This window comes from Muscardinus avellanarius, assembly GCF_963383645.1.
Source record: "Muscardinus avellanarius genome assembly, chromosome: 5".
NCBI classification, from domain to species: Eukaryota; Metazoa; Chordata; class Mammalia; order Rodentia; family Gliridae; genus Muscardinus; species Muscardinus avellanarius.
In genome coordinates, this window is record NC_137790.1 from 51,181,491 (window position 1) to 51,199,448 (window position 17,958).

At 41.3% G+C, this 17,958-nt stretch overlaps 1 protein-coding gene across 2 annotated transcripts in view; it reads right to left on the bottom strand.

Moving 5' to 3' along the window:
* Positions 1 to 8,141, bottom strand: part of SENP7 (SUMO specific peptidase 7) — a gene marked incomplete at both ends in the record, with an annotated part of 129,143 nt that extends 121,002 nt beyond the window's left edge. For both annotated transcript variants that reach the window (XM_080695718.1, XM_080695719.1), the window contains one exon: positions 8,102 to 8,141. In XM_080695718.1, the coding sequence (XP_080551844.1) occupies positions 8,102 to 8,141 (40 nt within the window). The remainder of the gene's footprint in view (positions 1 to 8,101) is intronic.
* Positions 8,142 to 17,958: the final 9,817 nt, after the last annotated feature.

Consider the following 17,958-nt stretch of genomic DNA (forward strand, 5'->3'; position numbering starts at 1 on the left):
CTCCTGCAGCTGCCTTCCACAGGCCATTTCCACCAACGATAAAGAATCAATAAACTGAAGAGAGCCATGCTGTCTAGTCTTGAAGTCCCTCATTTAAACTGAGGTCAAGCAGTAGGCACCTGCTGGTATCCAGCCTGAAACAACAATAACAGATGTTTTGTGAAGCCCAGAGCCCCCAGATGGCTAAGTCTGGCCAGAAGCTTCTGGTCTCTAAGTCTGGCCAGAAGCTTCTCATCTCTCCCTTCTGCAGAGTCCCCAGCCCTAAAAGAATGTCACCACCAGAACAACCCTCAGTGAATCCAGAGGCTGGGGTAAGTCAGCAATAGCAGCTCCAGTAGAGGGATACATTATATACGTCTTCCAGTTGAGTTTACTGGGCCTTCTAAGTACTTTAGACCTTTATATAATATATAACTATAATTATACATAACTATATAACTATTTAACTATAATTATGCACTAACTGCCTTCCTAGGTAGGCTTATTTTGTTTGGTCTTCATAATGTCTTCAAGGTTCACCTATTATAGTATATCTTTCTCTGTGTGTGTGTGTGTGTGTGTGTGTGTGTGTGTTACTGTGAATGAAACCCAGGGACATTCTACCTCTGAATTACACCTCCAGCCCTATTTTTTTTTTTTTGAAACAGGGTCTCACTATGCTGCAGATGACCTCACTAAATTGCTGAGGCTGTCCATGAACCCACAATCCTCCTCTCTCAGCCTCCCAAGTACTGGGATCATAAGCGTGTGCTGCAATGCTCAATTCTATTTTTTATTTTGAAACAGGGTCTCAATAGGTAGATGAAGAGTCTCACTATGTTGGTGAGACTGGTTTCAAACTTGCAATACTCCTGTCTCAGCCTCCCCAGTACTGGGATTACAGGCATTTCCCACTAATCCTGATCCAGAGGAGGTACTCTTAACCAGTACCCTCTTGGCATGATGCATTCTATGAAGATATAAGATGAATGAAACAGACTCCTCACAGAGTTAATAGTAAATCAGCAGAGATTAAACAAGTTAGCAAGATAGAACATGTGATAGAATCTGATAAGCATTTTATAAGAAGCACAAAAATTTCAGAAATAGGTATTCTTTTCTCAGTTTGTGTTAATCAGGAGATGATTCTTGGGAAAGTACAATAAAACTGGGCTTTGATGAAAAAATAATTTTAAAAAGTCAGAACCAGATGACTAGAAGAGTATGAAACTCCCCACACATACAATGATTAATGTTTTAAGAGACAGAAATGTTTACTGACTTGATAATTATATATCATATATACATATATTGCATTACCATAATGTACCTATAAAGATATACAAATGTCTCAATAAAAAACTTAAATAAAATTTCCATAAGTTGGATACATTCTCTCACCCATACTTGTCACTGCCACTTACAGTTCAAGACCCTAGTATTTACGGAAGACTCAAATACTTGCTTCCGTTTCCCTCTGATCATTAAAATCTGCCATCATTCCGAAGCACTGAAACTTCCTTCAATCAACTACCTTAAAACAATGAATTCAACCTTATTTATTCCACAAACTTCTACACATTCCTGTATGGGCAAATACACATTCATAAATGGACTTAAGAGTTTCACCTCGCTATTTCTCAAAGGTGAACCTCACCTTCTACAACAAACTGCTCTTTGGTCCATCGACTTCTTTACTCTCACTGAACCTATTTCTTTTCCCCCATATCCTGTCATACATTAGGTAAAACTAAGTTCATTTTCTCTCCAAATCCTTGCTCCTGCACTGCTTAGCACTCTCGAAGTCCCACGGTTGTAGCAACTACAACCTTATACTTTAATAGTTTGAAATTACTTGATATTTTATTCATCCCAAATAGACCTATTTTGAGCTCCCAAAACTACGTAAAAGCCCTCTTTCTCAAAAGATTATCTTCCCTATTTCACTGAAAAGCTGTAACAGCAATATCCTTCCAAAATCCACCCTTGCTCCTTTCCCCATGTCTCTCCGAACTGTTGACTCCATCTTCCCTGCTTCTGTGGAACCTCACTTTATCACTTATCTCTTACCAGAAATATCTTTAGTCTTTCCCACTCCCTACAAACCTAAACTAAATCTATTATATTCTGTGAGGTGGGGGGGGGGTAAACTGGGTGCAGAAGACAGGGGCATTCTACCTCCAAACTACACCCCCAGCCCTATTTTTTATTCTTTACTTTGAAACAGGGCCTCAATGAGTTGCAAAGGGCCTCACTAAGCAGTAGCCAAAGCTGCCTGCAAACCACGATTCCTTTGTCTCACCCTCCCAAATGCTGGGTTTACAAGCGTGAGCCACCACACCCGGCTCTTTAGCTTCTTGAAATCTGTCTACTTCCCTACTAAAACCACGCTTAGAAAACTGGGAATGGGTCCACCATATGATCTGGCTATGCCACTCCTGGGCATCTTTCCAAAGGGGTTGAAATCAGAGAACTAGAGTAACATATGCATACCCATGTTCATAGCAGCACAATTTGCTATAGCCAAAATATGGAACCAACCTAGGTCTCCATCAACAGATAAATGGATTGCAAAATTATGGGAAATACACACAATGGAATTATACTCAGCTATAAAGAAGAACAAAATCATATCACTCTCAAGAAGATGTAAAGATCTGGAGAACATTATATTACGTAAGATCAGCCCAGCACAGAAAGAGAAGGGACATGTTTTCTCTAATATGTCTAAACTAGAGACTATTAGGAATACCAGAGGGACTCCAGATAATGGAGGGAAAACCTCAACAAAGCTAGAAAGGAAGAGTAGGAGAGGAAGACAGCTGAGGTTGATTGATGGAGGAGCTACATACGAATATGTGTAAAAGTATGAACGCAGCATGGTCAACCTGGACACTGATTGTTGGGAGGGGAAAGGGTAAGTGGGGGGGAGGTACTAAACATAGTCTGAATGTATGCCATTTTCAATATGTTCCACATAAAAATTTTAAAAAATAAAAAACACTTTACCTTCTAATAGCCAAATCCAGTCCTCCATACAACTTTAACTCTCTGAAACACTTAATACTGAATTTCACTCTTCCCTTTTCTTCTAAGCCTATCACATTCCTAATCTGCCCAGTGCTTACTAATGTCTCTTCCACTCCAAATTGGAACTAATTGTATGATTTAAGGTTTTTCTCATTCTATACTATTTCCATGGACAATTCCACTCATTCCAAATACCAGCCATACCACCTCTGTAAATATTGTAGCTTTACCATGATCACTTGTAACTTCTCATTTTGAACCTCAATTATGGTTCATTACACTTCCAATGCAAAGCAGATATCACTGGACCTACTGAAAGATGTGAGAAAGGTAGACTTCATGCCACACTAGTCCCTCAGGATGGAACTGGAGAAGGGTTTCCAAACTAAGTCTGAGGAATATGGGCATTATCAGTGACTCTCTTGATAAGACACAATGTAGAATAAATTATCAAAAGCTCATTGAAACTTAGTAAAACAAAGTTTGTAGCTACAATTATCACATCTGATTGTCCAAGGAATTTTTAAGATTCATAAATGTCCAGCAAATGAAGTTAAAACCATAGAATTTGTCAACATCCAATACCTAAGTATTCAAAAACATGTTTATTTGTGGTTTGTATGAGTTTGGGGGGGGGCTGGTTGTTATTATTATTATTATTATTATTATTATTTTTGGTACTGGTAATTGAATCTAGGGGCATTGTACCTCCTAGCTACACTCCCAACCCTCCCCCCCTTTTTGTTGGTGGTACTGGCAATGGAACCCAGGGGCATTCTACAGCAAAGACCCACTAAGTTGCAGAATGTCTCATAAAGTTGTTGAGGCTGGCCACATACCTGTGATCCTCCTGGCTCAGCCTTCCAAACACGGATTACATGCGTGTGCCACCATGCCTGGCTCTTTATTATTTTTGAAACAGGGTCTTGCTAAGTTACTGAGAATGGCCTCAAACCTGTGGCCCTCCTGTCTCAACTTCCCAAGTACAGAGATTATAGACATGAATACCTGCTTCTTTATACCCAGCAGAAATATATATATATATATATATATATATATATATATATATATATATATATATATGATATTTAGGGGGGGTTGTACTAGAGATGGAACCTGGGGCATTCTACCTCTGAGTTACACCCCCAGCCCTATTATTTATTCTTTATTTTGAAACAGGGTCTCACTGAGATGCAAAGGGCCTAAGTAGCTGATGCTGTCTGCAAACCATAATCCTCCTGTCTCAGCTTCCCAAATGCTGGGATTACAAGCATGTGCCACCATGCCCAGCATATGTATTCTTAATTACACATATATCTCCAAGGATGCTGCCTGAAGCAACAACCTGCTGAAAATTTAACTTTCCTGCTTTAATTTAAAATTTTATTTGCAAAATATGGTCTATGACTCTATGTTATACTTTGGTTGTTTTGTCATTTTTAACTGTCTTTTTTTTTTCCTGGAATTGAACCCAGGAACGAATATTCTCCCTCTGAGCTATCCTCTAGCTCTGTTTTATTTTTTTTTTATTTTGAGTCTCACATGTTGCTGAAGCTGGCTTGGATCTTCCTGTGTCAGCCTCCCAAGTACTGGGATGACAGGCATGAACCACCATATCTGGCTTGTTGTCCTCCTTTACTCTGAAGCACTTTATTTCTTCACTCAACATTAGTGAACTTGTATTTGGGAGCAGCCATTTTTTTAAATCTAACTCTCTATTAAATCTACCTCTTTGACATGCTACAGTTACCGGTTATGTGAGTTATAAATACATATTTTGTGTTTATCTTAAACCAGCTGGAATTAGGTTCCTGCTACTTGGAACTAAAAATGCAATATACTATATGAACATAAGCAGTTCTTCCCTATTTGAAGAAAATGTAGGGAAACCTTGTGCAAAACTAGGCTCACAGACAAAACTTCATACTTTGTCTTCTTTTCTCTTTATTGCCACCCTTCTACCTATTATTCTCATTTTATTAATCAAATTCTTCCCTTAGCTAGGCATGGTGGCCCATGTCTGTAATTCTAGCTACTCAGGAGGCTGAGGCAGGAGGATTTCAAGTTAAAGGCAGACTGGGCAACTTAGAAAGACCCTGTCTCTAAATAAAATAAGAAGACAGGCATGGTGGCACACGCTTGTAATCCCAGTACTTGGGAGGTTGAGACAGGAGAATCGTAGGTTTGCAGCCAGCCTCAGCTACTTACTGAGGTCATATGCAACTTAGTGTGACCCTGTTTCAAAATAAAGAATTAAAAATAGGACTGAGGGTGTAACTCAGACATAGAATGCCCTGGAATTCAATCCATAGTACCACAAAACATAAAATAAAGTCAGCTAAAGTCTAGGAACAAATACATATAGTTAAAAAAAATTAATGTTCACATTGTAAAACCAGAGGCATACCTGGGAACATCTAGGTAATATTAGATATGGGAAGTGTTCTTTCTGTACTTTTCAGAAAAAGCAGCTCCAAAATGGAAGTCATTAGAGGAAAACCATCTCCAGAGATTTAAAGATTAACAGCCTTATTCTCAAAATTAACTTTCCATACCTACTTTCATCAAATTAACTACAACAAATAAATATGTGATCAGAAAAAGGGGACATTAAATGAGACAGGATTTGCTGAAGGATAAGGTCACTATCTTGCCCTATCACCACCCCCATGTAGTATGCCAAGATGAAATGCACTTATTGAAAAAGGTAAAAGGCTCTGCATCTTAAACTGAGGTATTATTATGCCTAAAGTTCTGTTAGAAAGCATACAAATAATACCAGATAAACACTGCATTTTTCTAGTGTATTGATTTAACTTGAAGATTTGGCTGAGATAGTAAAACATGCATTTATATTATACATACATATACTTTCAAAGACAAAGAATATCCATAAAAACTGGTTAACAGATTATATATTACTGCTTCAGGCAATGTCCCCGGAGACCTCTGTTCATTCTCCTTTGCAATGAAGGCTAAAAAAAATGTTTGATATGACTACCCTAGAACCCTTCTAAACTGCACGATCAGAAATTTTAAAATAAAATAATTCTGGGAGCTGGCATTCCAGCAGGCCCCTCTCTCCTGTCCTTTTGTTGGGGGAAGGAGGCTAGAAGAAGATCCCTTCTTTCGGAGGCTAGAAGAAGATCCCTTCTTTCTGGCTGGAGCGGGCAGGAACAGACTGCAGCCCACTGGCCTTATGGGCGTGTGAGCATACGAGTGTGTCACTGTCAGTGGGCCAGAGCGACATGGTAGGGAGGGAAGCCGGGAATATATCCTTTTCAAGACAGAATTAAATATTTTGAGATGAAAAAACAAATAAATAAATAAAATGAAATTATTTATTTATTGGATGTTAATTTATGTGCTAAAATGTGTGTTACTCTTCTCCTAAATCTACAGAATTTTTTTGTGTGGAGGGGGAGATACTGGGGGTGGAACCCAGAGGCTTTCTACCTCCCAGCTATACTCCCAGACCTATTTTATATTTTTTATTTGGAAACAGGGTCTCACTAAGTTGCTGAGAGCGTCACTAAGTAGCTGAGGCTGGCTTTGAACTTGTGCAATCCTCCTGTCTCAGCCTCCCAAGCACGGGGATTACAAGCATTCGCCACCACGCCCAGCTTAAATCTACAGAATTTAACAAAAGGATTAAGTTGCCTTCAACTGATGACAATTCCTACAAATTTGTTGACTGGGAGGAGCTCTATTTCACATCTTATGAACATTTTTGTGTTACTAAAATGTAATAAACAAAACGAGATGATTTAATCCCTAAAGCAAGCTGGTTGTGGTGGTGCATGCCTGTATGTACTAGGGAGGCTGAGACAGGATGAACGCAGGACATTCAAGGACAGCTTCAGCAACTAAGGAAGACCTTGTTTCAAAATAAAAATAAAAAAGAGTTGGGGGAGCCAGGCATGGTGGCACATGCCTGTAATCCCAGTACTGGGGAGGCTGAGACAGGAGGATGGCAGGTTTGAAGACAGCCTCAGCAAGCGAGGTTCTCAGGAACCTAGTTAGATTCTGTTTCAAAAACAGGGGTGGGGGGAACCTGGGGATATAGTTCCAAGGTAGAATGCCCCTAGTTTCAATCTCCAGTACAAAAAGGGGGCGGGTGGGGGAGGGGACTGAGAGTATGGCTCAGAAGTAGTGTGTCCCTGGGTCCAATCCCCAGTACCAAAAATAAACCCTAAAGTAATTTCAAAAACAAAAATATGCTGTAATGAAAACACCATGAGGCCAGGCGCAGTGGCCGCACCTGTAATCCCAGAGACTCAGGAAGCTGAAACTGGAAGATCGCAAATTCGGAGCCAGCCTGGGCAACTTAACCAAATCCTATCTCAAAATAAAAAATAAAAGGGGCAATTTGGGCTGCAACTCAGTGGCAAAATGCCCCCGGGTTCAATCCCCAGTGCCAATGAAAAGGAGAAAGAAACACACACAAACACACACACACACACACACACACACACACACACACACGGAGAGCGGGACTTTAAATCTTTTGTCTGACTTTCGAATCACTTTTGTAAACTGCAGGAGGCTGGAAAAGAAAAATGCTATTAAACAAGCCTCTTCCTAAGAAAAGAACACAATAAGCCATTTATTTGAGGAATTAAGAGGCAATTAGTAGGCCCGCCCTTCCCTCCCGGCAGCCGCTGCTACCTGCCGGGGTTGGGGGCCCGGGGATGGAGGAGGCAAATTCAAGACTGGAAGGAACAGAAAAAAGGTGGGGTCAGGGGCTGGAAATGAAACCGGAACACTGGTGGAGTTACAAGGAAGGCGTGGCAGGGGAGCCGCAAGCCAACAGCGAGGATCCGTGGACCTAGGAGACTCCTGGAAAGTGATCGCGGAGGAGGGAAAAGATACCAGGGGTGTCGCGGTGCAGGGCGGCCGAGGCCCGATGACAGCTGCCGGGATCGGGACTCGAGCGGCCCGCGCGACCCCCGAGCCGTCCATTGTGCGCGCCCCCGCGCCCGCGCCCCGCGCCGCTCGCCCGGCCCTCACCGCGCCGCCCCGGGCCGCGCCACAACGCCGCCGCCCCCGGCCCCGGCACTGCGTGTCCAGCCCTGCCCCGACCGCTTCTCACCGGAGGAAGATCGCCGCCGCCCGGGCCTCCTCTTTTCCATCTTGGGCTGGAGTCGCACTTGCAGGCGCTGTCACCTCAAGACCCCTCCGGCTAGGGGCTGGGGGCGGGGAGGGAGGAAAAAAAAGCCTGGAAAGTGCGTACTGCGCTTGCGCAAGAGCCGTCGCCAGCCCCCGACCGGAAGCGGCGGCCCCGCCCACCTCCGCCCGGAAGTCGCTCCGTGGGACCGCTGGTCTCGGGCGGGTGGCACCTGCGACGCTTGTTTACTGACGCTTTCCAGTGATTTTAACCTGGATTCTTTAAAAGCATTGTTGGCTCAGAAGATTCGGTTGTATATTAGGACATTTTTTTATTCAAGATCATCACCCTGATAATGTAGACAACCTTTTTTAAAAATTTCTGTGAATGGCCTAGTAAAAAAAAAAAAGAAAAAAAAACGGCACAGAATCTGCCAGCATGTTGAACTTGGACTTTCCAGGATGCAGAACTGTGAGGAGTAAATTTTGTTAAGCCACACAGCCTTTAATGTTTTTATTATAGAGACAATGATTCTCGACTTGACCAAACTTGAGGCAGGTTCCTGAACCTTCTCCCAGGCTTATCTGTGTTCTTTCTTGTAAAATTCAGTTTTACAGCTTGGCATGATATCAGTACTTGGGAGCTTCAGACAGGAGGATTGCAGGTTTGAGGACAGCTTCAGCAATTTAGTGAGACTTCCCGCAACTTAGTGAGACTCTGCTTCAATATATTAAAAAAAAAATTTTTTTTTAAAGGACTGGAAGTGTAGCTCAAAGGTTTAATCCCTTCGGTTTTATCCTCATTACCAATCCCCAAAATTTTAGTTTCAGAAAGAATTCTGCTAAGTCCGTTTAGCAAGAACCCCCTATCTTCATTACCTGATCACCCTCAATAGCTGATCAGATTCCTAATCTTCCACTGTTGCAGACTATCTGGGTTAGGTTTCTAAGGTTAATTAGACCATCTCAGCAGCACACACAGTGACCTGTGGAGAGGAGAATTCCTGCAGGCACGTCTGTCTCAAGGTCCCCATATCAGAAATGAGCCCAGGTAGACACTCTTCCTTCATCCAGTGACAGTCCTTGATGTATGCTGAGAATAACCTCTTCTTTTTATTACAAGTTGCTTTCTGTGTATCCTGAGTTTGGCATTAACAGACACTTGGTTTAAACTTATCATTAAAAAGAGGTTTCTGTTGGGAGACTGGCAGAAGTAGCAGAGATGTAGTATAAGAATGAGTGCTCTGCTCTCCAACTGCCCCACATAAATAACAAATAATAAATAATACATAAATAAGCTAAACTTTATCAATACTCTGCGTATACATGTAAGAACACAAATAAGCCTAAATTGTGGCTACTGAGAAGTGATCCTGGCAGTCCAACCTCTCCCAGGTAAAGTCTGATCACCCAGCTGTCTTCAGAAAGAATTATTTTGGGTTGGTTTAGTCAGAATCCCCTTACTTCTTCCCCTTAACAATTTTTCACCCACTAACACTGCTCCCTTCACCCCTGCCCATTACTCATTGGCTATGTTTCCACCTGCCCACGCTGTATTTGGAATTGAACATAATCTCTCTCCTACGGCAAAATCTCATTGCGGTGATCCCGATACCTATTTCATGGTCCCAAATAAAGCCATCCTCACATGCTCTATTGATTTAATAACTGAAATTTATTTAACATTATATCCTGCATGGGCACTATTCCTCTGAGATACACCCACAGCTCTTTTTTAATTTTTAATTTTGAAGCAAGGTCTTAAACCAGGTATGGTGGTACACACCTGTAATCCCAGAACATGAGGGTGCTGAGGCAGGATTGCAGGTTCAAGTCCAGCCTCGGAAACTTAGAAAAAACATCAAAATAAAAAATAAAATAGGAGTCAGGCGTGCTGGCACACACTTGTAATCCCAGCATTTGAGAGGCTGAAACCTGAGGATCGCGGTTCGCAGACAGCCTCAGCTACTTAGTGAGGCCCTCTGCAACTCAGTGAGACCCTGTTTCAAAATAAAGAATAAAAAATAGGGCAGGGGGTGTAGCTCAGAGGTCGAATGTCCCTGGGTTCTATCCCCAAAACCGCAATAAATAAATAAATAAATAAAATAGGGCTGGGGATATAACTCAGAGACAGAATGTCCTCGTGTTCAATCCCCAGTACAAAAAAAAACAACCAACTAAACAAACAAAAATACCCCATTACCTTCTTATCCATCCATATTCCAATAGTGGTTCATATCCAACAGCAGCAGCAGCATCACTTGAGAAGGGACTAGTTAGAAATGCAAATTTGGAGAGCCCACTCCCACCTGCTGAATCTACTGAGTCAGAAACACCAGCTATGGGCAGCAGCAATCTCTGTCTTAAGACTGTCAGGAAGTCGGGCGTGGTGGCACACGCTTGTTATCCCAGCATTCGGGAGGCTGAGACTGGAGGATCGCAATTCGTGGACAGCCTCAGTTACTTAGTGAGGCCCTCTACAACTCAGTGAGACCTAGTTTCAAAGTAAAGAATAAAAAATCGGGCAGGGGGTGTAACTCAGAGGTCAAATGGCCCTGGGTTTCATCCCCAGACCCGCAAAAAAAAAAAAAAAAAAAAAAAAAAAAAAAAAGACTGTCAGGAGATTCTGATACACTCTAAAGTTAGAAAATCACTGCTTTGAAGAAACACTAAAAAGCAAGCATGATTTCTAGCTGAAAAGACTTCCTGTAGCAAATCTGCAAATATAACATGTACTTTTTGTGTTGGCTCTATTTAATCTAATATTGGAAAGCAACACACAAATTTTGGTGTATCTTGTTGCAAAAGTTTAATCACAGTTAACACCAGCTATTTTCTGTAAGAAAGGAAGAAATCATTACATGACATCAGGTCTTGGGATGTTCCTGAAGGCCTCCCACCTCAGTCTGGTCTCTGTCAGCACATACTCCTGGCCTGCAGCTTCTAGCAAAAATAGCACAGCTGTCATTTCTGGACTTTAAACTGCAATGACAGGTCAACATCATAAGTCAGAGTAAGGGAACAGATAATGGTGACTCCTGGGAGAGAAAATTTGAAATCAGTTTGTTTTCGAAACAAGTTTTTCCAGTCTGGAGCAAAAATAGTGATGCTTTGCAAAGAAAAGCAATTTCTATTTTTTTTTAATTTAATTTTATTTTTTATTGGTGCACTGTATTCATACATCATAGTGAGATACAAACTTTTGTAGACATACATGCACACATCGCCCAGTCAGCCCCCACCCGATCCCCACCCCATTCTCTCCCCATCCCTCCCTCCCATGCTTGGCTTAGTGGTTGACATCTAGTATTATAGCAATTTATCCAAAATTAAAAATGATAATCTCACATAACAGTTTCATTTGTCTGATACCAAACTTTTGATGACTTAAAGATAACATTTCAATATTTCTTTTTGCTTTCTTTCTTACCAGAGAATATTTTTTCTCTTTTTTTTTAGGTGAAATTATCATACATTTATTTATTTATTTTTCACAAAAAATCTATCCTAATATGGAATATGGACTCTAGATACCCAAAACGATCTTGAAAAAGAACAAAGCTAGAAGATATATATTTTCTGATTTCAAACCATATAAAGCTATAATAATTGAAACAGTGTAGTACTATTCTAAAGGGAGATATATAAACCATTGGACTTAAATAAAAGCCTAGAGCTAAATTCTTCCCTATATTGTCAAGTTATTTTTGACAAGGTTTCCACGAACATTTGGTGGTGGAAATAATAATCTTTTAACTAAATATTGTTGAAACATAATAATTACATGGAAAAGAATAAAGTTGGACCCTTACCTAATCCCATATACAAATATTAACTCAAAATAAATAAAAGACCTAAATATAAATCTTAAGACTATAAACTTTTAGAAGAAAATCTGGGTCATAAAACCTCACAACATTGAATTGGCAGTGATTTCTTGGATATGATTTCAATGGCACAGGCAACAGAAGAGTATACAAACTCCCTAAAAAATAAAAAAGATATTGTATATCCAAAGACAATGTAAACAGAGTTAACAGTTACTGATAGAATGGGATAAAATATTTCCAAATGCTATATCTGAAAGTATATTAATATTCCAACTAGAAATCCTAAAATTAACAACAATAAAGGCAAACAATACCATTTAGAGATAGGTAAAAGACTAACATAAATAATGAATCTCCACAGATAACCAATCTTAATTGTCTGTTGGATGGAAACTCTTGCTTCTCTGGTTCTGGTGTGTGTTGCCTATTTCTTCTTTGTAGTTAATCTCTTTGAGTATTTTCTCTAGTGCTGGTTTTGAAGACATAAATTCCTTCAGTTTCTGTTTGTCATGGAAGCTTCTTATTTCTCCATCTAATTTGATAGAAAGTTTTGCTGGTTAGGAAATTTTTGGCTGGAAGTTGTTTTCTTTCAGAGTTTGGAATATGTTACTCCAAGCCCTTCTGGCTCTCATGACTTGGTTTGGGAAGTCTGAAGTGATTCTAATTGGTTTGCCTCTGAATGTCACTTGGCCCTTTGTTTTTGTTGCCTTTAAGATTCTCTGCTTGGCTTCCACATTGGTCATTTTGACAATTATGTGGCGTGGGGATCCTCTTCTCCGATCCTGTCTAAAGGGAGTTCTATAAGTTTCCTGGATCTGTGTATCGACCTCTTGCTCTATGTTTGGAAAATTTTCTGCTATTACTTCCTTGAAGAGTTTGTTGATCCCTTTGGTTTCACTTTCTTTTCCCTCCTCTATTCCAATTATTCTTAGGTTAGCTCTCTTAAAATGGGCCCATATTTCTTCAATATCAGATTCCTGCTGTCGGATATTTTTTTCTAGATTAGAAACTATGCATTCATTTTTGGAATGATCATCTTCTAAGAGCGAGATTCTGTTCTCCATGTGGTCTAATCGGTTGTTTGTGCTTTGAATTGAGGCCTTTACTTCATTAATTGCATCCTTTATCTCTTTTTGGCTCTCTCTGAGTTCTTTTCAAAGCACCTCTATTATTTCTACAGTTATTTTCCTGATTTGATCTTCTAGAAATCTCTGATTTTCTGTTTTATTGGGTTCTGATGTTGTGGGGTTGTGGGCATTCATTGCTCCAGTATTATTCCTCTTTCCCATGATTTCAGAAGTTTGTGCCTTCTCTGGGTTCTTCCCTTGGGTCACTATGACTTCACTTAAGGTGCTCTGGATCTCGAGTCAGTAGTATCTCAGACCCCACTACTTCTTTACTGGGTTGTATCACAGAGTCTCCGACCCAGAGAGTCGATAGAGGCTGCTTTAGACTGTGGGGGGTGCCAGGTTGCACGTTCTCCTATGGTGTGATATCTATACTTCCGCCCCTCCCCCACTGGGTCAAGTCCCAGGGAGTACAGTACTGGGATTTCTCCTCTGTGGCCCGCAATTTGACTCACTGTTCTTGTGTACGCAGATGTAGTTGTACTGGATTCGGTGAATTCTCTGCTGCTGTCACCGGTGGCAATATGGCGCCGCTGTTACGCCCTCGGCCGTGAGGCTGGCGTATTTTTTCTTGGTTTTGATTTCCACTCTGAATCCCTGCAGCGTGTGCTGAGCTCAGCCACTGGGAGCTTTAGATTTTACCTGCGGCGAGAAATCCCGCCTGGCTGTCCCGCAGCGGCTCACCTCGGCTTGCTGTAGCCGTCCGGTGAATTTGCCACTGCCGCCGGCAGTATGGCGCTGCTGCCGCGTCCTCGGGCGTGAGGCCCCTGTATCTCCTCTGTGGCTCTGAGCTCTGTTCTCAGTCCGCTTTCTCTCTGGAGCCTGGTGATTTTTTGTTTCTCTGGTGATGGTGTTTTCTGGCTATGAAAGACACTGATTTTGTGGTAATGGAGATTGGTTGTTAGCAGGACTCTTAAGCCCCGCTTTTCTCAGTCGCCATCTTCCCGGAAGTCCCTAGCAATTTCTAAAGAGATCTTATCAAAACATAAAAAGTTTAAGATTACAAATAAACATACTCTCTGTCTTAGTCCCTTTAGACTGCTTTTGTTAAAGCAAAAAACTTATTCAGTGATACTTATTTAAGTATGGTAAGAAGCCAGGCGTGGTGGCGCACACTTGTAATCCCCGCGCTTGGGAGGCAGAGACAGGAGGAACACACAGGTTCGAAGCCAGCCCGCGCTGGCTTAGGAGACTCTGTTTCTTAAATATAAAAAAGTATAAAATAGGTCTGGGAGTGTAGCCTGGAGATAGAAGGGCTTCCAGGAACCCCAGTACCACCAAGCAAGCAAACAAACAAACAAACAAAAATGCTACTTAAAATAAATAAATAAATAAATAAATAAATAAATAAATAAATAAAATAAAGTATGGTAAGAAAACTTTTCTCAGGACCACCATAATAGGTATAGGGACCATGAAAAGGGGATTTTAAAGTGGGAGGAGAGATAGGGTTCAACTCGGAATACACTATTGGCAAGTGAAATTTATAGCCAAAGGAGACTGGGTGATCAATAAATAAAAAATTATTCTGGGATTCTGGCTAAGCAGACCTAATAGAATTCTTGCTGAAGACAAAAAAAAAAATGGTAGTAACACACATATACACACAATGAATATGGTAGTATAGCCAGGTATAGTAGTGCATACCTATTATCTCAGTACTTGGGAGACTGAGACAGGAGAATCGAATGCTCCAGGATACTCTCAGCAAGTAGTGAGATTCTCAGCAACCTAGTAGACCCTGTTTCAAAACAAAAAATAAAAAGTCCTGGGAATGTACTTCTGAGGTATAATGCCCCTGGGTTCGATCCCCAGTACTAAAAAGAAAAAATAATAATAAATGGGAGTTAAAATAATGTAAAAAAACTTTTTGTTAATGCTAGGGATTGAACTCAAGGATGTTCTAACTCCAAGATACATCCCTGACCCTATATTTTACTTTTTGTTTTGAATCAAGATCTTGCTAATTTGGCAAGGCTCAACCCTGTGATTCTGATCTTTCAGCCTCCCACATATTAGGATTAAAGGCCTGTGCCACCAGACCAAGTATTGAAATTAACCTCTTCATGACACATTGTACTTACAATGCCAAATCCAAAACAAATAAAGAACTTTAAAACCTGCAAGAGACCTGGGAGTGGTGGTACATGCCTATAATCCTGTATTTGAGGCTGAGATAGAAGAATCACAGGTTCTAGGTCAGCCTCAGCAATTTATCAAGACCATAAGCAACTTACCAAATTACCAAGACCCTGTTTCAAAATAAAAAGGCGTGGTGGCACATGCTTGTAATCCCAGCACTTAGGAAGCTGAGACAGGAGGATCCTGCAGGTTCAAAGTCAGCCTCAGCTACTTAGTGAAGCTCTCAACAACTTAGTGAGACCCTGTTTCCAAATAAAATATAAAATTGGTCTGAGAGTGTAGCCCAGAGGTAGAAGGCCCCTGGGTTCTATCCCCAGTACCACACAAAGAAAAATAAAAAATAAAAAGAACTAGGGTGATAGGTTGGGTCCCTCTGTTCCCCACAGTGGGGACAGGAGGCGGAAACCCAGAAGCCAGAAGCGGAGATATGCAAGAATCCAGGTACCTCGAGACTCCAAACATCGCAAGACAGACTCCAGAGGTCGCAAGACTACAGATGTTGAGAGAGAATCAGTATGCCTATAAAACATTGGTACTTCCAATCTGCCATGTGACTCAGCCGGCTGATCAGGACTACGAAGGACTCTCTGGACACATAACTTGTCGGTCCTTTCTCCATGGCCAGCTGACTCCCCGAAGGTGCCAGGTTCTTGATTAAAGCCGTTTTTAATAACCTGGTTGGTACTTGCCTCCTTCGCGAACTCCCTCACTCTCTTTTCAATGTTTAATAGGGTATATCTTGGAGGCAGAACATTCATGATTCAAATCCCCAGTATCAAAAGAGAGAAACACCAAATCACTTAACAAAGCATACCAAACAAAATAATAGCAGATTTCTCAGCAGAAACCCTAAAGGTTAGGAGGGATTTTGTGGATGTATCTCAAGCCATGAAAAGAAATAGTTGTCAGTCAAGAAAAGTCAGTCTTCTCAGTCACAAAAAGGGAAAAGTTGGATATTTCCCCTCATATGTGGAAGCTAAGGAGAAACTGGGGTGCTGGAGGGACTCCAGACAATGGAGAAGAGACCTTAGTGAAGTTAGGGAGGAGACCTAACTGCAGGAAGGGGGAGGAAGACTCGAAGAGGCAAACACTCTTCCCAAGTACTAGGATTACAACCATATGCCACCACGCCCAGCTACACAAACTTATGGATGCCAATCGGTGTCCTGCATGAGAATGTGAGGAGGGAGAAGTGGGGTGGGAGCTAGGGAAGAACTCAAGACTGCTGTGTGCATATATACCTCTATCACCTTGAACTTCATCGAGATTATAATTACATCAATAATAAAAGAAGACTACAATGTCAAGCAAAGCTACCCTCCAGTATCAGAGGAGAAATAAAAAACATTCCAAGATTAACATAAACTAAAGGAATTCATGACCATTAAGCTAGCACTGCAGAAGATACAGGAATTCAACTTGAAGAAGAAAACGAAACAATGAAGAGAGCCCAGGAAAAACTAAATCTTCTTAGAAGAATTGATAAACAGATGTTGTATGCAGTTTGTGAGAAATGAGAGACTCGAGAGCCCAAGGGAAATGTGCCAATTGAACCCTGGCCAGTGGTGGAGCCCTTAGTCTAAAATCAGACCAGAGGGGCGCTCAGACTGGCCGGGGTTGGGGGCTGATAAGGGGTAGGCAAGCAGGTTACAGAAGCCGAATTCCGTGGTTAGGAGGTGTTGGGGGAGGGGATACCACACAGGAATTTTAGGCAGAAATAAGCCTTGTTGGGGGAAGGGAGTAGTCTCCTCCCTGCTGGGAGTGTCATAGTCATTCCTAGAGGAGTGAGGTTAAACTTTAGATTTACTGCTTGAAATAGGAAGAGGGAGGGGGATTCAGTCACAGGGTAATGCAGGGTGAGATCAAACTGAGTCTCCTCTGCTTCCACACAGATAAGATTAGGATCAAGACCGAGCTTGATGGTGTATGTATGCCTGTAATCCCAGTACTTGGGAGGCTGAGACAAGAAGAATCACAGATTTGCAATTTAGCAAGACCCTGTTTCAAAATTAAAAAGGTTGAGAGTATAGCTTGGAGATAGAATGTTCCTGGATTTAATCCCTAGTATAGCAAAGTAAAGAATTAGTATCAAATCTAATATTAGAAATGAGCAAAAATAACAGAAATAATAGATATCTCTAAAATAACACTGAATGAAAATGGTCTCAATTCTTCAATTAAAAGACATAGACAAGCCGGGCGTAGTGGCGCACACTTGTAATCCCTGCGCTTGGGAGGCAGAGACAGGAAGATCGCACAGGTTCAAAGCCCCTTTCTGGTTTAAGAGACTCTGTTTCCAAATAAAAATATAAAATAGGTCTGGGAGTGTAGCCCAGAGGTAGAAGGGTTCCATCCCCAGTACCACAAAAAAAAAAAAAAAAAAAAAAAAAAGACATAGATAGCCGGGCATGATGGTGCATGCTTGTAATCCCTGTGCTTGGGAGGCTGAGACAGGAGGATCACACAGGTTTGAAGCCAGCCTCAGCTACTTAGTGAGGCTCTCAGCAACTCAGTGAGACCCTGTTTCCAAATAAAATATAAAATAGGCCTGGGAGTGTACAAGTATTGGTAAGAGGCTTCAAAATGTATTCATGTACCAGTATTGAGAAAGATTTTCAATTTTTAAAATATATCTTTGGTAGTAAAATAAGCCAGGAGCTTCAAGGAAAGGGCTGCAAAAGATCTCCAGGTGCCAAGTGTGAGAAGCAAGAGAATAAAAGCCCAGGGCCTTTTTACATTTCTAA